General features: G+C 60.7%; 1 protein-coding gene across 1 annotated transcript in view; it reads right to left on the reverse strand.

The window, feature by feature from the left end:
• Nucleotides 1–6,119: 6,119 nt before the first annotated feature.
• Nucleotides 6,120–25,907, reverse strand: part of LOC125448639 (zinc finger MYND domain-containing protein 15-like) — a 54,629-nt gene continuing 34,841 nt past the window's right edge. The window contains exons 4-8 of the mRNA XM_059642566.1: nt 13,466–13,567; nt 12,581–12,713; nt 11,157–11,215; nt 9,981–10,141; nt 6,120–6,300 (exon numbers count right to left, since the gene is read on the reverse strand). Coding sequence (XP_059498549.1) covers nt 6,120–6,300; nt 9,981–10,141; nt 11,157–11,215; nt 12,581–12,713; nt 13,466–13,567 — 636 coding nt within the window. The remainder of the gene's footprint in view (nt 6,301–9,980; nt 10,142–11,156; nt 11,216–12,580; nt 12,714–13,465; nt 13,568–25,907) is intronic.

Raw genomic sequence — 25,907 nt, forward strand, 5'->3', positions numbered from 1 at the left:
CTGGGGGGAGCGGGGAGGGAGCTGGGGGGTGCAGGGAGGAGCTGGGGGGAGCGGGGAGGGAGCTGGGGTGAGTGGGGAAGGAGCTGGGGTGAGTGAGGAAGGAGCTGGGGGGTGCGATGAGGGAGCTGGGGGGAGGGGTGAGGGTGCTGGGGGGAGGGGTGAGGGTGCTGGGGGGAGGGGTGAGGGTGCTGTGGGGAGGGGTGAGGGAGCTGGGGGGAGGGGTGAGGGTGCTGGGGGGAGGGGTGAGGGAGCTAGGGGGAGCGGGGAAGGAGCTAGGGGGAGCGGGGAGGGACCTGGGGGGAGCAGAGACGGAGCTGGGGGAGCAGAGACGGAGCTGGGGGAGTGGGGAAGGAGCTGGGGGAGCAGAGACGGAGCTGGGGGAGTGGGGAGGGAGCTGAGGGGAGCGGGAAGGGAGCTGGGGGGTGCGGTGAGGGATCTGGGGGTGGGGAGGGAGTGACTATGGAGGAACTTGTCCCGGGGACAGGCGGAGTCAGGAACCAGAGGGGCACCGATTGCAGACAGAGCCTGAGGTGGGAGGAGGGTCTGGATGGGGGCTCCCTCAGCACCCCCCTCTGACAGTGCCCGCTCCCTCAGCACTGACCCTCCAACAGTGCCCGCTCCCTCAGCACTGACTCTCCAACAGTGCCCACTCCCTCAGCACTGACCCTCTGACAGTGCAGTGCTCCCTCAGCGCTGACCCTCCAACAGTGCCCGCTCCCTCAGCACTGACCCTCCGACATGCCCACTCCCTCAGCACTGACCCTCCGACCGTGCCCATTCCCTCAGCACTGACCCTCCGACAGTGCGGTGCTCCCTTGGTACTGACCCTCCGACAGTGCGGCGCTCCCTCAGCACTGACCCTCCGACAGTGCCCGCTCCCTCAGCACTGACCTTCCGACAGTGCCCACTCCCTCAGCACTGACCCTCCGACAGTGCCCACTCCCTCAGCACTGACCCTTCGACAGTGCCCGCTCCCTCAGCACTGACCCTCCGACAGTTCCCACTCCCTCAGCACTGACCCTCCGACAGTGCCCAGTCCCTCAGCACTGACCATCCGACCGTGCCCACTCCCTCAGCACTGACCCTCCAACAGTGCCCACTCCCTCAGCACTGACCCTCTGACCGTGCCCACTCCCTCAGCACTGATCCTCCAACAGTGCCCGCTCCCTCAGAACTGACCCTCCGACAGTGCAGTGCTCCCTTGGTACTGGTCCCTATCAGACTTGGAAAACAGCTGGCACTGAACGAGGTGGGGGATGAGGCAGTGCCTATTTAAATGCTGGGCGTGTGGCATTGCAAAGCTGCTGATATCAAGGGATACCTCAGTCTGAGATAACAAGGTGTGAAGCTGGATGAACACAGCAGGCCCAGCAGCATCAGAGGAGCAGGAAGGCTGATGTTTCGGGCCTAGACCCTTCATCAGAAAAGTTCCTCTGATGCTGCTGCGCCTGCTGTGTTGATCCGACTCCACACCGTGTTATCTCGGATTCTCCAGCATCTGCAGCTCCTGCTGTCTCTGAGGCACCTCAGTCTGAGATTGACAACTTGTGGGCAGCAGCACCCCCTGCTGCTGCATTCTGGATCTGCAGCTCCCTCACTCCCACTGACAGCCTGGTCTCCTGCAATCCACAGCGTTTTTCCAAAGGACAGGGGCTTGGGATCAAATCGTGGTCTGTGCATCCCCTGGCCGCTGCCAGCTCACGACCTTCCGCCCTGGGATTGAGGCAGTTCCTAATGGGTTTGGATTGCTGACCAGATCGATCGGTTGGATGCTGCTCCTGATTCTCACCCACATGGCTTTCGATGGCTGTCATTAGCCTTGGGTTGCGGGGGGCAACAGAGAGAGATTTAACTCGCACAGACTCCTCCTGGCAATGAGGGGCATCAGTGAAGTCGGAGAGTCTGGGATAGTTCGGGTGGAGCAGGGAAGGTTAGGGGGAGATTGAATCAAGGTGTTTGTACCTCACGGCGGGTTGGCGGGGGTGGGGGTGAATTGGTGCAGATTCAGGAGGGACTGTCCCCAGGGACAGGAGCCAGGGGGGCACCAATGTTGGGAGATGAAAGGTGGGTGTGAATTGTGATCTGAAAGGACAGTGGAAACAATCTCTAAACAGTTTCCAAAAGGGGGAACTGGGGAAGTATTGCAGGGGGAAAATCAGCGGGAATATGGATATGAAACTGACTGGGACTGGTTCCCAAACCATTTTAGGTTCAGAACAGTGTAGTTTCTTTGGGACGATGCCAGCGAGTATAGTGACTCACGGGAAGAGCATGCGCGACCAGGAGAAGATCTGTTTAGTTGGCCAGTTTAGTAATAAGTTTAGCCAAAAGTGAATTTGCCAAAGCAAGCGTCACTCTCCGGGGAGATATTGTAGGGCAGGGACAGTGAAGGCTCCGAGAGAATTCCCGATTCCCAAAACTGAATGAGAAATCATGGAGAAGGTTCAGAATGTGTGGCTGCTCCTGGAAGTTGGTGTAATTTGAGTGTGGGATAGCTGCACCCTGAGCAGATTTGGTTAATGTCTGGTCAGCAGGATGTCAAGCTGCGTTTGAGAAATCCTGATAAACGGACGGGAGTTGGTCTCCCCTGATTTTCAGGTTGGCCCTTGGTACGAAGGTAGGGCCCTTGCTGTGAGTAAGAGAGTGAAGGGAGCGTTTGCTCTAACATGATAGGCCAGTGACTTTAGGCAAGTGAACGATTCACCCGGCAACTTCTGAAAGTGAATGCACCAGGAGGCAAATCAATCCAGAGCAAGTTCTGACAAACCAACAGAACCCTCTGTGATCCTGGAGGCTGGGGACCCACTGGACCGAATCCTCGGTCTTTGCCTCCAGCCGAAACACCCACCTTTCCTTTCTCCCGGGCTCCGTGTGACTGCGAATAAATCAGAGTGGAGGGTGGGAGGGCTCCAGCTTCAGGAGTCGTCCAGGGGGAGAAGGGGTCGGTGGTGGGGTGGGGGATGTGAGTTTGGGGAGAAGGGGTCGGTGGTGGGCTGGGGGATGTGAGTTTGGGGAGAAGGGGTCGGTGGTGGGCTGGGGGATGTGAGTTTGGGGAGAAGGGGTCGGTGGTGGGGGTGGGGGATGTGAGTTTGGGGAGAAGGGGTCGGTGGTGGGGTGGGGGATGTGAGTTTGGGGAGAAGGGGTCGGTGCTGGGGTGGGGGATGTGAGTTTGGGGAGAAGGGGTCGGTGGTGGGGTGGGGGATGTGAGTTTGGGGAGAAGGGGTCGGTGGTGGGGTGGGGGATGTGAGTTTGGGGAGAAGGGGTCAGTGCTGGGGTGGGGGATGTGAGTTTGGGGAGAAGGGGTCGGTGCTGGGGTGGGGGATGTGAGTTTGGGGAGAAGGGGTCGGTGGTGGGGTGGGGGATGTGAGTTTGGGGAGAAGGGGTCGGTGCTGGGGTGGGGGATGTGAGTTTGGGGAGAAGGGGTCGGTGGTGGGGTGGGGGATGTGAGTTTGGGGAGAAGGGGTCGGTGGTGGGGTGGGGGATGTGAGTTTGGGGAGAAGGGGTCGGTGCTGGGGTGGGGGATGTGAGTTTGGGGAGAAGGGGTCGGTGCTGGGGTGGGGGATGTGAGTTTGGGGAGAAGGGGTCGGTGGTGGGGGTGGGGGATGTGAGTTTGGGGAGAAGGGGTCGGTGGTGGGGTGGGGGATGTGAGTTTGGGGAGAAGGGGTCGGTGGTGGGGTGGGGGGTGTGAGTTTGGGAGAGAAGGGGTCGGTGGTGGGGTGGGGGGGTGTGAGTTTGGGGAGAAGGGGTCGGTGGATGGGGTGGGGGGGTGTGAGTTTGGGGAGAAGGGGTCGGTGGTGGGGGTGGGGGGTGTGAGTTTGGGGAGAAGGGGTCGGTGGTTGGGGTGGGGGGTGTGAGTTTGGGGAGAAGGGGTCGGTGGTGGGGTGGGTGGGGTGTGAGTTTGGGGAGAAGGGGTCGGTGGTGGGGTGGGGGATGTGAGTTTGGGGAGAAGGGGTCGGTGTGGTGGTGGTGGGGGGATGTGAGTTTGGGGAGAAGGGGTCGGTGGTGGGGTGGGGGGATGTGAGTTTGGGGAGAAGGGGTCGGTGGTGGGGTGGGGGGGTGTGAGTTTGGGGAGAAGGGGTCGGTGGTGGGGTGGGGGGTGTGAGTTTGGGGAGAAGGGAGTCGGTGGTGGGGGTGGGGGGGTGTGAGTTTGGGGAGAAGGGGGTCGGTGGTGGGGTGGGGGGGTGTGAGTTTGGGGAGAAGGGGTCGGTGGTGGGGGTGGGGGGTGTGAGTTTGGGGAGAAGGGGTCGGTGGTAGGGGTGGGGGGTGTGAGTTTGGGGAGAAGGGGTCGGTGGTGGGAGTGGGGGCTGTGAGTTTGAGTGGGAAGAAGGGGTCGGTGGTGTGGAGTGGGTGGGGATGTGAGTTTGGGGAGAAGGGGTCGGTGGTGGGGTGGGGGATGTGAGTTTGGGGAGAAGGGGTCGGTGGTGGGGTGGGGGGATGTGAGTTTGGGGAGAAGGGGTCGGTGGTGGGGTGGGGGATGTGAGTTTGGGGAGAAGGGGTCGGTGGTGGGGTGGGGGATGTGAGTTTGGGGAGAAGGGGTCGGTGGTGGGGTGGGGGATGTGAGTTTGGGGAGAAGGGGTCGGTGGTGGGGTGGGGGATGTGAGTTTGGGGAGAAGGGGTCGGTGGTGGGGTGGGGGGATGTGAGTTTGGGGGAGAAGGGGTCGGTGGTGGGGTGGGGGATGTGAGTTTGGGGGAGCGGGCTGCGAGGGGGGTTGGGGTTGGTTGTGTGTTTTGAATTCCAGCACGTACCAGAGTTATTCTCTCTAACACGAAGGAAGGAAACTGACTGGTTTGATGGGGCAGGGAACTAAAACTGAATCAGGTGAAACGTAAGATACAGTCATAGAGCTTACAGCACGGAAACAGGCCCTTCAGCCCAACCCGTCCATGCTGACCCACATATCCTAAATGAATCTAGCCCCATTTGCCAGTATTCGGCCCCTATCCCTCTAATCCCTTCCTATCCATGTCCTCCATCCAGATCCCTTTTAAATACTGTAACTGTACCAGCCCCCACCACTTCCTCTGGCAGCTCATTCCATACACGCACCACCCTCTGTGTGAAAAAGTTACCCCCTCAGGTCCCTTTTAAATCTTTCCCCTCTCACCTTAAACCTACGCCCCTCTAGATTTGGACTCGCCCCCGGACCTTGGGGGAGAGACCTCGGCTATTCCACGGTCCTCACCATGTTATAAGCCCCTGTAAGGTCACCCCCACAGGCTCGGAGCCATCAGGAACAGCAGGCCCCTTGCGACAGATCAAACCGCACCGCACCCCTGCGCCCTGATGCCCCGCTTTCCCCCCTCCCCCCTCCGCTCCCCCCGCCCCGACACTCCCCCTCCCCCTGCTCACCCCTCCACGCTGCTCCCCCTCTGCCCCACTCACCCCGGCTCTCCCCGCCCTGACGCCCTGCTTCCCCCTCCCCCACCGCTCCCCCCCTCAGACCCCTCCCCCCTGCTCCCCCCTCCGCTCCCCCCGCCCCGACACTCCCCCTCCCCCCTGCTCACCCCCCTCCCCCTCCGCTCCCCACCCTCCCCCTCCGCTCCCCCCTCCAAACCCTCCCCCCTGCTCCCCGACCCGCTTTCCCCACTCCGGCCCCCCTCCGCTCCCCCTGCCCCGACACTCCCCCTCCCCCCCCGCTCACCCCTCCGACCCCCCTCCCCCTCCGCTCCCCCCTCCCCCTCTGTTCCCCCCCGACCCCCTCCCCCTCCGCTCCCCCCCGACCCCCTCCCCCTCCGCTCCCCCCTCCGAGCCCCTCCCCCTGCTCCCCACTCCGACCGCCTCCCTGCCGCTCCCCCCACCCTGCTCCCCCCTGCTTCCCCCCTTCCCCCCAACTCCCCTGCCTCGATGCCCCCTCTGCCCCCTCCCCCCTCAACCCGCTGAACCCCACCCCCCGGCTTCCCCCCTCCCCTGACTCCTCCCTCCCCCCCGCTCCCCGCTGACCCCCCCACTCCCTCCGCCCCCGCTGACCCACCTGCCCCCGCTGACCTCCCCGCTCCCCCCGGACCCCCCTGCCCCGAGCTGAACAGAAGGCGGCGAGACGTGTACAAATGGATGTGGGTTTAATGGGAATTCCCCGTCTGGGAGAATGGCCTGGAATTCTAGCCCCTCCAGCGGAGGCTCATTTCCGTCGGCGAAGGTTACTGCGTTTTCGCTCCTTCTTCCTGCGGCTGTTCTCCAGGATTTCGTCGGCTCCGGCTCCGGCTCCGTCGCTGACGGCCAGAGGAGCGACAGGCAACTGCTGCCTGTTCATCACCGCGTTCACCTTGTACACCAGGTGGAACAGGCAGGCGTTGGGATACCTGACACAGCAGGAGACAGGCAGCACGTCACCGGCTCGCACTAACCCCGTGCTGTCCCCGGCACATGCTCGCTCTAACCCCGTGCTGTCCCTGGCACTGGCTTGCTCTAACCCCGTGCTGTCCCTGGCACCGGCTCGCTCTAACCCCGTGCTGTCCCCGGCACCGGCACGGTCTAACCCCGTGCTGTCCCCGGCACCGGCTCGCTCTAACCCCGTGCTGTCCCTGGCACCGGCTCGCTCTAACCCCGTGCTGTCCCCGGCACCGGCACGCTCTAACCCCGTGCTGTCCCCGGCACCGGCACGCTCTAACCCCGTGCTGTCCCCGGCACCGGCACGCTCTAACCCCGTGCTGTCCCCGGCACCGGCACGCTCTAACCCCATGCTGTCCCTGGCACCGGCACCGGCACGATCTAACCCCGAGCTGTCCCTGGCACCGGCACTGGCAAGCTCTAACCCCGAGCTGTCCCTGGCACTGGCACGCTCTAACCCCGTGCTGTCCCTGGCACTGGCACGCTCTAACCCCGTGCTGTCACCAGCACCGGCACGCTCTAACCCCGTGCTGTCACCAGCACCGGCACCGACACGCTCTAACCCCGTGCTGTTCCCGGCACCGGCTCTCTCTAACCCCGTGCTGTCACTGGCACCGGCTCGCTCTAATCCTGTGCTGTCACCGGCACCGGCTCGCTCTAACCCCGTGCTGTCCCCGGCACCGGCATGCTCTAACCCCGTGCTGTCCCTGGCACTGGCACCGGCATGCTCTAACCCCATGCTGTCCCTGGCACCGGCACCGGCTCGCTCTAACCCCGTGCTGTCCCCGGCACCAGCTCGCTCTAACCCCGTGCTGTCCCCGGCACCGGCACGGTCTAACCCCGTGCTGTCACCGGCACCGGCTCGCTCTAACCCCGTGCTGTCACCGGCACCGACTCGCTCTAACCCCGTGCTATCCTCAGCACCGGCACCGGCACGCTCTAACCCTGTGCTGTCCCCGGCACCGGCATGCTCTAACCCCGTGCTGTCCCCGGCACCGGCACGTTCTAACCCCGTGCTGTCCCTGTCACCGGCTCGCTCTAACCCCGTGCTGTCCCTGGCACCGGCTCGCTCTAACCCTGTGCTCTCTCCGGCACCGGCTCGCTCTAAGCCCGTGCTGTCCCCGTCACTGGCACGCTCTAACCCTGTGCTGTCCCTGTCACCGGCTCGCTCTAACCCCGTGCTGTCCCCGTCACCGGCAACCTCTAACCCCGTGCTGTCCCCGGCACCGGCATGCTCTAACCCCGTGCTGTCCTCGGCACCGGCACACTCTAACCCCGTGCTGTCCCCGGCACCGGCTCGCTCTAACCCCGTGCTGTCCTGGCACCGGCTCGCTCTAACCCCGTGCTCTCCCTGGCACCGGCTCGCTCTAACCCCGTGCTCTCCCTGTCACCAGCTCGCTCTAACCCCGTGCTCTCCCCGTCACTGGCTCGCTCTAACCCCGTGCTGTCCTGGCACCGGCTCGCTCTAACCCCGTGCTGTCCCCGGCACCGGCTCGCTCTAACCCTGTGCTCTCCCCGTCCCCGCCCCACTCTAACCCCGTGCTGTCCCCGCCCCACTCTAACCCCGTGCTGTCCCTGTCCTGGTAGGGGGAGGTGGTTTGATGTTTGATTCTGGGAGAGTGTGTCTGAGCTGTGAACTGGGTTTGAGTGAGTTTTAACAAATGCTCTCTCTCCCCCCCGATCTCGAATCACATCATCCCGAAACCTCACGCTGACGTGGTCAGTGAGGGACACGGTGAGTGGAGGCGGTGTATGGGGGTGAAGCGATGTTCAGGTAGCCTCACGTTACTGAAGGGTGAGACGTGGGGTGCTGGTCTGGCAAGTGTTTGCAAGTTGCTGACCAAAAGGTGAGGGTTTCAACAGCTGATCAGCGAGGCTGGAACACCGGGGTGAGCTGTACTGAGGGATGGCCCACTGACAGACTGGATCACGGGGGATTGTGTACCGCGAGGGGACGGAGATTTCACTGGGTTCTCCTGGTCAGAGGCTGAAGCAGTTCGGAGCCGTCCAGCATCGACCGCTTAGAAACTGCAGTGTCCACCAACAGCATTCCCAATGTTCCCAATCCTTCTCCAGATCCAGTCAACGCACGCACACTCTCTCACACTCACACACTCTCCCTCAGACTCACTCACACTCACACACTCTCACTCACACTCCCACACACACACGCACACTCTCCCTCTCACACTCACACACTCTCCCTCAGACTCACTCACACTCACACACTCTCACTCACACTCCCACACACACACGCACACTCTCCCTCTCACACTCACACACTCTCCCTCAGACTCACTCACACTCACACACTCTCACTCACACTCCTCTCACACACTCACGCACTCTCACTCACACTCACACACTCTCCCTCACACTCACACTCTCTCTCCCTCACACACACGCACACTCTCCCTCACACTCACTCACACTCACACACTCTCCCTCCCTCACACACACTCCCTCCCTCACACACATGCACATTCTCCCTCACAAACACGCACACTCTTGCTCACACTCACACGCTTGCACTCACACTCTCTCTCGCTCACACACACGCACACTCTCCCTCACACACACGCACACTCTCCCTCACACACACGCACACTCTCCCTCCCTCACACACATGCACACTCTCCCACACACACACGCACACTCTCCCACACACACACGCACACTCTCTCTCCCTCACACACATGCACACTCTCCCTCACAAACACGCACACTCTCCCTCCCTCACATACACGCACACTCTCTCTCCCTCACAAACACGCACATTCTTGCTCACACACACGCACGTACTCACACTCTCTCTTGCTCACACACACGCACACTCTACCACACACACACGCACACTCTCCCTCACACACACACACATGCACACTCTCCCTCACAAACACGCACACTCTCCCTCCCTCACATACACGCACACTCTCTCTCCCTCACAAACACGCACATTCTTGCTCACACACACGCACGTACTCACACTCTCTCTTGCTCACACACACGCACACTCTACCACACACACACGCACACTCTCCCTCACACACACACACATGCACACTCTCCCTCACAAACACGCACACTCTCCCTCCCTCACATACACGCACACTCTCTCTCCCTCACAAACACGCACATTCTTGCTCACACACACGCACGCACTCACACTCTCTCTCGCTCACACACACGCACACTCTCCCACACACACGCACACTCTCCCTCACACACACACACATGCACACTGTCCCACACACACGCACACTCTCCCTCACACACACGCACACTCTCCCTCACACACACGCACACTCTCCCTCACACACATGCACACTCTCTCTCCCTTACACACATGCACACTCTCCCTCACAAACACGCACACTCTTGCTCACACACACGCACACTCTCCCTCACACACACGCATGCACTCACACTCTCCCACACACACACACACTCTCTCTCCCTCACACACATACACTCACATTCTCTATCTCTCTCTCACACTCACACACACACACACACACTCACTCTCCCTCACACACATACACTCACATTGTCTGTCTATCTCTCTCTCACACACACACACACACACACTCGCACACACACAGACTCTGGGTATTCCTGTAGAGCCAGTGACTGTCCCGGGATGTTGACTCACCAGGGCAGGTTGTTGTCGATGCCGATGATTCGGAATGGTGAACGGAAGGGGTTGACGAAGTGTTGGCTGATGGAACCTCCTGCAGCTACACTCATGGTCTGGTTATCGACGTGACAGCTGTACTCACTACACTCAGTGAAGTAAGCAGGAACCCGAAGAGACTGTAAAGGGACAGGCACAGGGTGAGAAACTCTCCTCACTGTCACCGCATCAGCTTGCAGTCTCCTCACTCTCTAAAGGATGTTACTGGCCCTGGGAGGGGGTGATTGGGAGGTTCACATGGTCGGTTCTGGAGCTGAGAGGGCTGGTTTACGAGGAGAGGTGGAGTAGACTGGGATTGTTCTCACTGCAGTTTAGAAGAATAAGGGGAGGACCTTATAGAAACATCTAAAATTAGGAAGGGAATAGATAGGATAGAAGCAGGGAGATTATTTTCACTGGTGGGTGAGACTAGAGCTGGTGGGGAAGCAGATTTATGACAGAGTTGGGGAGGAACTTCTTCACCCAAAGGGTTGTGAATCTGTGGAATTCCCTGCCCAGTGAAGCAGCTGAGGCTTCCTCACAGAATGGTTTTAAGGCTGAGATAGATAGATTTTTGAACAGTGAAGGAGTTAAGGTTACGGTGAGCGGGTGGGTAAGTGGGGCTGAGTCCATGAAAAGACCAGGCAGGATCTCACTGAATGGGGGAGCAAGCTCGAGGGGCCGAATGGCCTGCTCCTGCTCCTGGTTCCTATGTTGTTCGGAGCAGTTGTTTGTTGAAGGCGATACGAAGGAGTGGTGGTCACAGCAAGCCCAGTCCATCACAGTGGGGAGTATTGAAGCTGGGCTGAACTGTGTCTCAGCTTCAGCAGCAGGCTCAATGGGCTGAATGGCCTCCATCTTATGGACACCAAACAGAAATACGTAGAGTGCACCCTGGCCCACCCAGCACATTACACCTACAGGAATAACCATCTGAAACGATGACTGTCCCAGTTACCAGACTGTGAGCGAATTAACCACACGCCAGCAACAGGGGCTCACTGATCTGGATCAGACCCTTCTGTTCTGAAGGACGGTCATACCCGAAACATTAACTGCTGCTTTCCTGCAGATGCTGCCTGGCCTTGCTGTGTACTCCCAGCCTCCTGTTCGTCTCCCTCGAATCAGGGATTTAGTTTTGTCTCTGATGCTTACCTGAAGCCGGGGGAGGGATCGTAGCCAAGTTCCACTCAGTCCGAACCCCACATTAAACCCTGGAAAAAACAGATGGGAATCTCTTACAGATATCACTGAGAGAAGGGGGCATTGTACGCAGCGATGACCCCCATACCAATTCCAATTCTCCACCCACCCCAACTGCCCTGACCACTGCGCCCAACCCACCCCCAGGGTCGATATGAGACAGCAGTGGCAGACCATTCGGCCCTTCCAGCCCACCCTGCTGTTCAATAAGATCGTGGCTGACCCAGGAAACAAATTCACCTCATCCCAGCCCTAATTTTAAGACAGGGCCCCCTTCCCCAGTTCTGGGCTGACCCACAACAGGACACTCCCTTCCAATATCTATCTCACCAAGACTGTTGAAGATCTTGTACACATCAACCCAGCCACCGCTCTCTCTTCGAACCTTCAGGGGAAACAAGCCCAGTCCATCCGACCTCACATCACCAGACATCCCACTCCTTCTGCATTGACAATCTAGTTAAGGCTCCTCTGAGTCACCTCCAACACATTGGTATCTTTCCTTAAATAACAAGAGCAAAACTGTACACAGCATAGGAGATGTGGTCTTACGCAGTGTGCTGTGTTATTGAAGGAGAATGTACGCAACCAAAAGATCTGTGCGTGCTGTAAACCGCAGACCAGAACAGAAGTTGCTGGAAAAGGTCTGGCTGCGTCAGTGGGGAGAAATCAGACGTTTCAGCTCGAGTGTCCGGTCCTCTGTCCTCCGGCAATTTCTGTTCTTGTGAGCCACGCTTTGATATTCAAATTTCTCTCCCGACAACAGGGAACAGTGTACGCACCTCCCTGATCAGCTTTGTTATAAATTAACTTAGTGTGACTCACAGACAGCAGAGCACCCAGATCCCTCACAATTCTGCAGGCCGCTCTCTGTTGAAATAATGCTCTGTTCTCTTTTTAAAACATTCTTCCTGCCAAAGTGATTGATGTCACATTTCCCCACATTTTAACTCAGCCTCTTCGATCTTTGCTTGTTCATTCAACTGATCGCAAGCTCTCCTCCTCATAGAGCCCTACTCCCCGACCTCACTGGGTACCATCTCCACACTTAGCTGGTCTCCCTTCATCAAAGTGATTCAAACAGATTGGAAAAGGTGACACATTTTGCCAATCAGTTCAATGAAAATCTAGTGATGCACCCCCCTGTTTTCTACTGGTCAGCCAGTCTTCACCATGAGCTCTCACTCTGTACAAAGGCCTTTCATGTGGCGCTTTGCTGTACGCCTTCTGGAAGCCCAAGAACATCACACCGATATCCACACACACTGTGGTGCTGCTTCAGAGGCCGCGCTGTGAGTCCCCACCCCCAAACAAAACGCTGACCACCCCCACCCCGCAACCCCCAACCCAGCCCACGTATCTGACACCTCACCTACCAATCACCAGATCCGCCTTCGGCCCCTGGAGCATGTGGTAGGGTTTGGAACACACTTTGATTCGGATGTTCCTGCGATCACTCTTCTCATTGGCTGGATACAGGCTGGGGTTCACCACACACACACGGCCATCCTGTTTGGATTGTGGGGGCGGGGGCGGGGGGGTGGAGGTGGGGGGGCGGGGGTGGGGGCAGGGGGTGACACAGAGAGAGAGAGAAACGCTCCCGTTCAGATCTGAAATACCCCGGGCATGTGCTGACGCTACCCGAGGGCTGAGGGCCGGGGGCTGAGAGCTGGGGGCAGCGGGTATGGGGGCTGGGGGCAGGGGGTGTGGGGGCTGGGGGCGGTGGGACACACATGGTGACAACTGCCCAACTCCCAGCAGCAACAGCAGCAGGCCGTTCAGCCCACTGTGTCCGTGCTGGCTCAGAGAACAACCAGCGTGTTCTGGGTCAGTTTTACCCAGCCCCTCCCTACGCTACACACACCAACCGCACCCCCCCACACGCCTCTCCCAACCGCACCCATCCCCCACTCCCTCTCACCCTCCCCCACACTCCCTCTCCCTCCCCCCACTCCCTCTCACCCTCCCTCCACTCCCTCTCACCCTCCCCCCCACTCCCTCTCACCCTCCCCCCAATCCCTCTCACCCTCCCCCCCCAACTCCCTCTCACCCTCCCCCACTCCCTCTCACCCTCCCCCCAACTCCCTCTCACCCTCACCCACACTCCCTCTCACCCTCCCCCCAACTCGCTCTCTCCCTCCCCCCACTCCCTCTCACCCTCCCCCCGACTCCCTCTCACCCTCCCCCAACTCCCTCTCACCCTCTGTCTCCCTCCACTACCCCCACGACTCTCAGGCCTTGCACCCGCCCCTCACCGGTACCTTTCTCTGAAGGTTGAAATGGTGTTCGTCCACCTCTGGGGGTAAGCTGTCACCAACAAAATGGATCTCAAACGCCACATGGGGCAGGAGGACGGCGAGCTCCTGGGCAGCACAAAACCAACACCATCATTCAACAGGGCGACGACCCGCTCCCGGACTGTACACACACACACACCCGCCTGTACACACACACACCCGCTCCTGCCCTGTACACACACACACACCCGCCTGTACACACACACACCCGCTCCCGGACTGTACACACACACACACCCGCCTGTACACACACACACCCGGTCCCGCCCTGTACACACACACACACCCGCCTGTACACACACACACCCGCTCCCGCCCTGTACACACACACACACCCGCCTGTACACACACACACACCCGCTCCCGCCCTGTCCACACACACACACCCGCTCCCGCCCTGTACACACCCACTCCCGACCTGTACACGTACACACACACACACACACACACACACCCGCCTGTACACACACACACACCCGCTCTCGCCCTGTACACACACACACCCGTCTGTACACACACACACCCGCTCCCGCCCTGTACACACACACACACAGACACACACACACACACCCGCCTGTACACACACACACACCCGCTCCCGCCCTGTACACACACACACACCCGCTCCTGCCCTGTACACACACACACACCCGCCTGTACACACACACACCCGCTCCCGCCCTGTACACACACACACACACACACACACAAACCCGCCTGTACACACACACGCACGTGCGCCTGTACACACACACACACACGCGCGCGTGCCTGTACACACACACACTCCCGCTCCCGCCCTGTCCACACACACACACATACACACCCACCTGTACACACACACACACACACACCCGCCTGTACACACACACACACCCGCTCCCACCCTGTACACACACACACACCCGCTCCCACCCTGGACACACACACACATCTGCTCCCACCCTGTACACACACACACCCGCCTGTACACACACACACACCCGCCCTGTACACAAACACACCCCCGCCTGTACACACACCCGCTCCCGCCCTGTACACACGCACATACCCACTCACGCCCTGCACACACGCATGTACCCGCTCACGCCCTGTACACATGCACACCTGCTCCCGCCCTGTACACACACACACTGCCGCCCTGTACACACACACACACACACACACGCTCCCACCCTGTATACACACACACACACCCGCTCCCACCCTGTACACACACATATCCGCACCCGCCTGTACACACATGCCCGCTCCCGCCCTGTACACACACACACACCCGCCTGTACACACACACACCCGCCTGTACACACACACACCCGCTCCCGCCCTGTACACACACACACACCTGCCTGTACACACACATACCCGCTTCCGCCCTGTACACACACGCACACACCTGCCTGTACACACACACACACCCGCTCCGGCCCAGTCCACACACACACACCCGCTCCCGCCCTGTACACACACACACACCCGTCTGTACACACACACACCCGCTCCTGCCCTGTACACACACACACACCCGCCTGTACACACACACACAGACACACACACACACCCGCCTGTACACACACATACACCCGCTTCCGCCCTGTACACACACACACACAAACCCGCCTGTACACACACACGCGCACGCGCCTGTACACACACACACACACACGTGCCTGTACACACACACACACCCGCTCCCGCCCTGTCCACACACACACACATACACACCCACCTGTACACACACACACACACCCGCCTGTACACACACACACACCCGCCTGTACACACACACACACACACACACACACACCCGCTCCCACCCTGGACACACACACACACATCTGCTCCCACCCTGTACACACACACACCCGCCTGTACACACACACACACCCGCCATGTACACAAACACACACCCGCCCTGTACACACGCACATACCCGCTCACGCCCTGTACACATGCACACCTGCTCCCGCCCTGTACACATGCACACTGCCGCCCTGTACACACACACACACCCGCTCCCACCCTGTACACACACATATCCGCACCCGCCTGTACACACACACCCGCTCCCGCCCTGTACACACACACACACACCCGCCTGTACACACACACACACACACACACACACACCCGCCTGTACACACACATACCCGCTTCCGCCCTGTACACACACACACACACCTGCCTGTCCACACACACACACCCGCTCCCGCCCTGTACACACACACACTAGCTCCCGCCCTGTACACACGCAAACCTAGTCCCACCCTGTACACACACACACACCCGCTCCCGCCCTGTACACACACACACACTAGCTCCCGCCCTGTCCACACACACACACCCGCTCCCGCCCTGTACACACACACACACTAGCTCCCGCCCTGTACACACTCGCACCCACTCCTGCCCTGTACACACGCACATTCCTGCTCCCACCCTGTACACACACACACCCCCGCTCCCGCCCTGTACACACACCCGCACCCGCCCTGTACACACACCCGCACCCGCCCTGTACACAAACACACACCCGCTCCCGCCCTGTACACATGCGCACCGGCTCCCGCCCTGTACACACGCACATACCCGCTCCCGCCCTGTACACATGCACACCCGCACCCACCCTGTACACACACACACACCCGCACCCGCCCTGTACATACACACACATGCTCGCACCCGTCCTGTGCGCACACACACCCGCACCCGCCCTGTACACACACACACACCCGCTCTGTACACACACACATACTCGCACCCGCCCTGTACACACACACACCCGCACCTGCCCTGTACACACACACACCCGCACCCGCCCTGTACACACACACATATCCGCACCCGCCCTGTACACACACACACCCGCACCCGCCCTGTACACACACACACCCGCACCTGCCCTGTACACACACCTGCACCCACCCTGTACACACACATACATACGCGCACCCGCACTGTACACACACATGCTCGCTCCCGCCCTGTACACACACGCACACACACTCCCGCCCTGTACACACGCGCACCCACTCCCGCCCTGTACACACGCGCATACCCGCTCCCACCCTGTACACACACACACCCCCGCACCCGCCCTGTCTACACACACACACACACACACACACCTACTCCCACCCTGTACACACACACACATACCCGCTCCCACCCTGTAAACACACACGCACCCGCTCCCGCCCTGTGCACACGCGCACCCGCCGCCGCCCTGTGCACATGCACGCCCGCTCCCGCCCTGTGCACACGCGCACACGCCCTGTACACACGCACACCTGCTCCTGCCCTGAAGACACACCCGCTCCCACCCGGTCCACACACACACACACACCTGCTCCCACCCAGTACACATGCGCACCCGTTCCCGCCATGTACGCACGCGCACTCGCTCCCGCCCACACACACACCCGCTCCCACCCTGTGCACAGGCACACCCGCCCTGTACACATACACACCCGCTCCCACCCTGTAAACACACACCCGCTCCCGCCCTGTCCACACGCGCACCCGCTCCCGCCCTGTCCACACGCGCACTCGCTCCCGCCCTGTCCACACGCGTACCCGCTCCCACCCTGTACACACGCACACCCGCTGCTGCCCTGTACACACACACACACCCGCTCCCGCCCTGTACAGACACACACACCCGCCTGTACACACGCGCACCCGCTCCCGCCCTGTACACACACACACCCGCTCCCGCCCTGTACACACACACACTCCCGCCTGTACACACGCGCACCCGCTCCCGCCCTGTACACACACACACACTCCCGCCTGTACACACGCGCACCCGCTCCCGCCCTGTACACACACCCGCTCCCGCCCTGTACACACACACACTCCCGCCTGTACACACGCGCACCCGCTCCCGCCCTGTACACACACACACACTCCCGCCTGTACACACGCGCACCCACTCCCGCCCTGTACACACACACACCCGCTCCCGCCCTTTACACACACACACTCCCGCCCTGCACACACTCGCACCCGCTCCCGCCCTGTATATACACCTGCTCCCGCCCTGTACACACACACACACCCGCCTGTACACACACACACACCCGCCTGTACACACACACACACCCGCTCCCACCCTGTACACACACACACACCCGCCTGTACACACACACACACACCCGCTCCTGCCCTGTACATACACACACCCGCTCCCGCCCTGTACACACACACCCGCCTGTATACACACACACACACGCGCGCGCGCGCCTGTACACACACACACACCCGCTCCCGCCCTGTACACACACACACATCCATCTGTACACACACACACCTGCTCCCGCCCTGTACACACACACACACCCACCTGTACACACACACACGCGCGCTCCCGCCCTGTACACACACACACACCTGCCTGTACACACACACACACCCGCTCCCGCCCTGTACACACACACACACCCGCCTGTACACACACACACACCCGCTCCCGCCCTGTACACACACACACCCGCTCCCGCCCTGTACACACACACACACACAACTGTACACACACACTCAAACCCGCCTGTACACACACACACACCCACTCCCGACCTGTACACACACACACACCCGCCTGTACACACACACACACACACACACCCGCTCCCGCCTTGTACACACACACACACACAAACCCACCTGTACACACACACACGCGCGCACGCCTGTACACACACACACCCGTCTGTACACACACACACCCGCTCCCGCCCTGTACACACACACACACCCGCCTGTACACACACACACAGACACACACACACCCGCCTGTACACACACACACACCCGCTCCCGCCCTGTACACACACACACCCGTCTGTACACACACACACCCGCTCCCGCCCTGTACACACACACACACCCGCCTGTACACACACACACAGACACACACACACACCCGCCTGTACACACACACACACACACACACACGCTCCCGCCCTGTACACACACACACACACACACACACACACACACACACACCCGCCCATACACACACATGCGCCTGTACACACACACACACACACACGCGTGCCTGTACACACACACACACACCCGCTCCCGCCCTGTCCACACACACACACATACACACCCACCTGTACACACACACACACACACACCCGCCTGTACACACACACACACCCGCTCCCACCCTGTACACACACACACACCCGCTCCCACCCTGGACACACACACACATCTGCTCCCACCCTGTACACACACACACCCGCCTGTACACACACACACACCCGCCCTGTACACAAACACACACCCGCCTGTACACACACCCGCTCCCGCCCTGTACACACGCACATACCCGCTCACGCCCTGCACACACGCACGTACCCGCTCACGCCCTGTACACATGCACACCTGCTCCCGCCCTGTACACACACACACTGCCGCCCTGTACACACACACACACGCTCCCACCCTGTACACACACACACACCCGCTCCCACCCTGTACACACACATATCCGCACCCGCCTGTACACACACGCCCGCTCCCGCCCTGTCCACACAGACACACCCGCTCCCGCCCTGTACACACACACACACCCATCTGTACACACACACACCCGCTCCTGCCCTGTACACACACACACACCCGCCTGTACACACACATACACCCGCTTCCGCCCTGTACACACACACACACAAACCCGCCTGTACACACACACGCGCACGCGCCTGTACACACACACACACACGTGCCTGTACACACACACACACCCGCTCCCGCCCTGTACACACACACACACATACACACCCACCTGTACACACACACACACACACCCGCCTGTACACACACACACACCCGCCTGTACACACACACACACACACACACACACACACACTCACACACCTGCTCCCACCCTGTACACACACACACACCCGCTCCCACCCTGGACACACACACACATCTGCTCCCACCCTGTACACACACACACCCGCCTGTACACACACACACACCCGCCATGTACACAAACACACACCCGCCCTGTACGCACGCACATACCCGCTCACGCCCTGTACACATGCACACCCGCTCCCGCCCTGTACACATGCACACTGCCGCCCTGTACACACACACACACCCGCTCCCACCCTGTACACACACATATCCGCACCCGCCTATACACACACACCCGCTCCCGCCCTGTACACACACACACACCCCCCCTGTACACCACACACACACACACACACACACACACACCCGCCTGTACACACACACACCCGCTCCCGCCCTGTACACACACACACACCTGCCTGTACACACACATACCCGCTTCCGCCCTGTACACACACACACACACCTGCCTGTACACACACACACACCCGCTCCCGCCCTGTCCACACACACACACCCGCTCCCGCCCTGTACACACACACACTAGCTCCCGCCCTGTACACACGCAAACCTAGTCCCACCCTGTACACACACACACACCCGCTCCCGCCCTGTACACACACACACACTAGCTCCCGCCCTGTACACACACACACCCGTTCCCGCCCTGCACACACGCACGTACCCGCTCCCACCCTGTACACACACACACCCGCTCCCGCCCTGTACACACACACACCTGTCTGTACACACACACACCCGCTCCCGCCCTGTACACACACACACACCCGCCTGTACACACACACACACAGACACACACACACCCGCCTGTACACACACACACCCGCTCCCGCCCTGTACACACACACACACCCGCTCCCGCCCTGTACACACACACACCCGTCTGTACACACACACACCCGCTCCCGCCCTGTACACACACACACACCCGCCTGTACACTCACACACAGACACACACACACACCCGCCTGTACACACACACACACACACACACAAACCCGCCCATACACACACACGCACGCGCGCCTGTACACACACACACACGCGCGTGCCTGTACACACACACACACACCCGCTCCCGCCCTGTCCACACACACACACATACACACCCACCTGTACACACACACACACACACCCGCCTGTACAAACACACACACCCGCTCCCACCCTGTACACACACACACACCCGCTCCCACCCTGGACACACACACACATCTGCTCCCACCCTGTACACACACACCCGCCTGTACACACACACACACCCGCCCTGTACACAAACACCCCCCCGCCTGTACACACACCCGCTCCCGCCCTGTACACACGCACATACCCGCTCACGCCCTGCACACAAGCACGTACCCGCTCACGCCCTGTACACATGCACACCTGCTCCCGCCCTGTACACACACACACTGCCGCCCTGTACACACACACACCCGCTCCCACCCTGTACACACACATATCCGCACCCGCCTGTACACACACGCCCGCTCCCGCCCTGTACACACACACACACCCGCCTGTACACACACACACCCGCCTGTACACACACACACACCCGCCATGTACACAAACACACACCCGCCCTGTACACACGCACATACCCGCTCACGCCCTGTACACATGCACACTGCCGCCCTGTACACACACACACACCCGCTCCCACCCTGTATACACACACACACACCCGCTCCCACCCTGTACACACACATATCCGCACCCGCCTGTACACACACACCCGCTCCCGCCCTGTACACACACACACACCCGCCTGTACACACACACACCCGCCTGTACACACACACACACACCCGCTCCCGCCCTGTACACACACACACACCTGCCTGTACACACACATACCCGCTTCTGCCCTGTACACACACGCACACACCTGCCTGTACACACACACACCCGCTCCCGCCCTGTCCACACAGACACACCCGCTCCCGCCCTGTACACACACACACACCCATCTGTACACACACACACCCGCTCCTGCCCTGTACACACACACACACCCGCCTGTACACACACATACACCCGCTTCCGCCCTGTACACACACACACACAAACCCGCCTGTACACACACACGCGCACGCGCCTGTACACACACACACACACACGTGCCTGTACACACACACACACCCGCTCCCGCCCTGTACACACACACACACATACACACCCACCTGTACACACACACACACACACCCGCCTGTACACACACACACACCCGCCTGTACACACACACACACACACACACACACACACACACACTCACACACCTGCTCCCACCCTGTACACACACACACACCCGCTCCCACCCTGGACACACACACACATCTGCTCCCACCCTGTACACACACACACCCGCCTGTACACACACACACACCCGCCATGTACACAAACACACACCCGCCCTGTACACACGCACATACCCGCTCACGCCCTGTACACATGCACACCCGCTCCCGCCCTGTACACATGCACACTGCCGCCCTGTACACACACACACACCCGCTCCCACCCTGTACACACACATCCGCACCCGCCTATACACACACACCCGCTCCCGCCGTGTACACACACACACACCCCCCTGTACACACACACACACACACACACACACACACACACCCGCCTGTACACACACACACCCGCTCCCGCCCTGTACACACACACACACCTGCCTGTACACACACATACCCGCTTCCGCCCTGTACACACACGCACACACCTGCCTGTACACACACACACACCCGCTCCGGCCCAGTCCACACACACACACCCGCTCCCGCCCTGTACACACACACACACCCGTCTGTACACACACACACCCGCTCCTGCCCTGTACACACACACACACCCGCCTGTACACACACACACAGACACACACACACACCCGCCTGTACACACACATACACCCGCTTCCGCCCTGTACACACACACACACAAACCCGCCTGTACACACACACGCGCACGCGCCTGTACACACACACACACACACGTGCCTGTACACACACACACACCCGCTCCCGCCCTGTCCACACACACACACATACACACCCACCTGTACACACACACACACACCCGCCTGTACACACACACACACCCGCCTGTACACACACACACACACACACACACACACCCGCTCCCACCCTGGACACACACACACACATCTGCTCCCACCCTGTACACACACACACCCGCCTGTACACACACACACACCCGCCATGTACACAAACACACACCCGCCCTGTACACACGCACATACCCGCTCACGCCCTGTACACATGCACACCTGCTCCCGCCCTGTACACATGCACACTGCCGCCCTGTACACACACACACACCCGCTCCCACCCTGTACACACACATATCCGCACCCGCCTGTACACACACACCCGCTCCCGCCCTGTACACACACACACACACCCGCCTGTACACACACACACACACACACACACACACCCGCCTGTACACACACACACCCGCTCCCGCCCTGTACACACACACACACACCTGCCTGTACACACACATACCCGCTTCCGCCCTGTACACACACACACACACCTGCCTGTCCACACACACACACCCGCTCCCGCCCTGTACACACACACACTAGCTCCCGCCCTGTACACACGCAAACCTAGTCCCACCCTGTACACACACACACACCCGCTCCCGCCCTGTACACACACACACACTAGCTCCCGCCCTGTCCACACACACACACCCGCTCCCGCCCTGTACACACACACACACTAGCTCCCGCCCTGTACACACTCGCACCCACTCCTGCCCTGTACACACGCACATTCCTGCTCCCACCCTGTACACACACACACCCCCGCTCCCGCCCTGTACACACACCCGCACCCGCCCTGTACACACACCCGCACCCGCCCTGTACACAAACACACACCCGCTCCCGCCCTGTACACATGCGCACCGGCTCCCGCCCTGTACACACGCACATACCCGCTCCCGCCCTGTACACATGCACACCCGCACCCACCCTGTACACACACACACACCCGCACCCGCCCTGTACATACACACACATGCTCGCACCCGTCCTGTGCGCACACACACCCGCACCCGCCCTGTACACACACACACACCCGCTCTGTACACACACACATACTCGCACCCGCCCTGTACACACACACACCCGCACCCGCCCTGTACACACACACACCCGCACCCGCCCTGTACACACACACACATATCCGCACCCGCCCTGTACACACACACACCCGCACCCGCCCTGTACACACACACACCCGCACCTGCCCTGTACACACACCTGCACCCACCCTGTACACACACATACATACGCGCACCCGCACTGTACACACACATGCTCGCTCCCGCCCTGTACACACACGCACACACACTCCCGCCCTGTACACACGCGCACCCACTCCCGCCCTGTACACACGCGCATACCCGCTCCCACCCTGTACACACACACACCCCCGCACCCGCCCTGTCTACACACACACACACACACACACACCTACTCCCACCCTGTACACACACACACATACCCGCTCCCACCCTGTAAACACACACGCACCCGCTCCCGCCCTGTGCACACGCGCACCCGCCGCCGCCCTGTGCACATGCACGCCCGCTCCCGCCCTGTGCACACGCGCACACGCCCTGTACACACGCACACCTGCTCCTGCCCTGAAGACACACCCGCTCCCACCCGGTCCACACACACACACACACCTGCTCCCACCCAGTACACATGCGCACCCGTTCCCGCCATGTACGCACGCGCACTCGCTCCCGCCCACACACACACCCGCTCCCACCCTGTGCACAGGCACACCCGCCCTGTACACATACACACCCGCTCCCACCCTGTAAACACACACCCGCTCCCGCCCTGTCCACACGCGCACCCGCTCCCGCCCTGTCCACACGCGCACTCGCTCCCGCCCTGTCCACACGCGTACCCGCTCCCACCCTGTACACACGCACACCCGCTGCTGCCCTGTACACACACACACACCCGCTCCCGCCCTGTACAGACACACACACCCGCCTGTACACACGCGCACCCGCTCCCGCCCTGTACACACACACACCCGCTCCCGCCCTGTACACACACACACTCCCGCCTGTACACACGCGCACCCGCTCCCGCCCTGTACACACACACACACTCCCGCCTGTACACACGCGCACCCGCTCCCGCCCTGTACACACACCCGCTCCCGCCCTGTACACACACACACTCCCGCCTGTACACACGCGCACCCGCTCCCGCCCTGTACACACACACACACTCCCGCCTGTACACACGCGCACCCACTCCCGCCCTGTACACACACACACCCGCTCCCGCCCTGTACACACACACACTCCCGCCCTGCACACACTCGCACCCGCTCCCGCCCTGTATATACACCTGCTCCCGCCCTGTACACACACACACACCCGCCTGTACACACACACACACCCGCCTGTAAACACACACACACCCGCTCCCACCCTGTACACACACACACACCCGCCTGTACACACACACACACACCCGCTCCTGCCCTGTACATACACACACCCGCTCCCGCCCTGTACACACACACCCGCCTGTATACACACACACACACGCGCGCGCGCGCCTGTACACACACACACACCCGCTCCCGCCCTGTACACACACACACATCCATCTGTACACACACACACCTGCTCCCGCCCTGTACACACACACACACCCACCTGTACACACACACACGCGCGCTCCCGCCCTGTACACACACACACACCTGCCTGTACACACACACACACCCGCTCCCGCCCTGTACACACACACACACCCGCCTGTACACACACACACACCCGCTCCCGCCCTGTACACACACACACCCGCTCCCGCCCTGTACACACACACACACACAACTGTACACACACACTCAAACCCGCCTGTACACACACACACACCCACTCCCGACCTGTACACACACACACACCCGCCTGTACACACACACACACACACACACCCGCTCCCGCCTTGTACACACACACACACACAAACCCACCTGTACACACACACACGCGCGCACGCCTGTACACACACACACCCGTCTGTACACACACACACCCGCTCCCGCCCTGTACACACACACACACCCGCCTGTACACACACACACAGACACACACACACCCGCCTGTACACACACACACACCCGCTCCCGCCCTGTACACACACACACCCGTCTGTACACACACACACCCGCTCCCGCCCTGTACACACACACACACCCGCCTGTACACACACACACAGACACACACACACACCCGCCTGTACACACACACACACACACACACACGCTCCCGCCCTGTACACACACACACACACACACACACACACCCGCCCATACACACACATGCGCCTGTACACACACACACACACACACGCGTGCCTGTACACACACACACACACCCGCTCCCGCCCTGTCCACACACACACACATACACACCCACCTGT

Source organism: Stegostoma tigrinum, chromosome 45 (genome assembly GCF_030684315.1).
Source record: "Stegostoma tigrinum isolate sSteTig4 chromosome 45, sSteTig4.hap1, whole genome shotgun sequence".
NCBI classification, from domain to species: domain Eukaryota; kingdom Metazoa; phylum Chordata; class Chondrichthyes; order Orectolobiformes; family Stegostomatidae; genus Stegostoma; species Stegostoma tigrinum.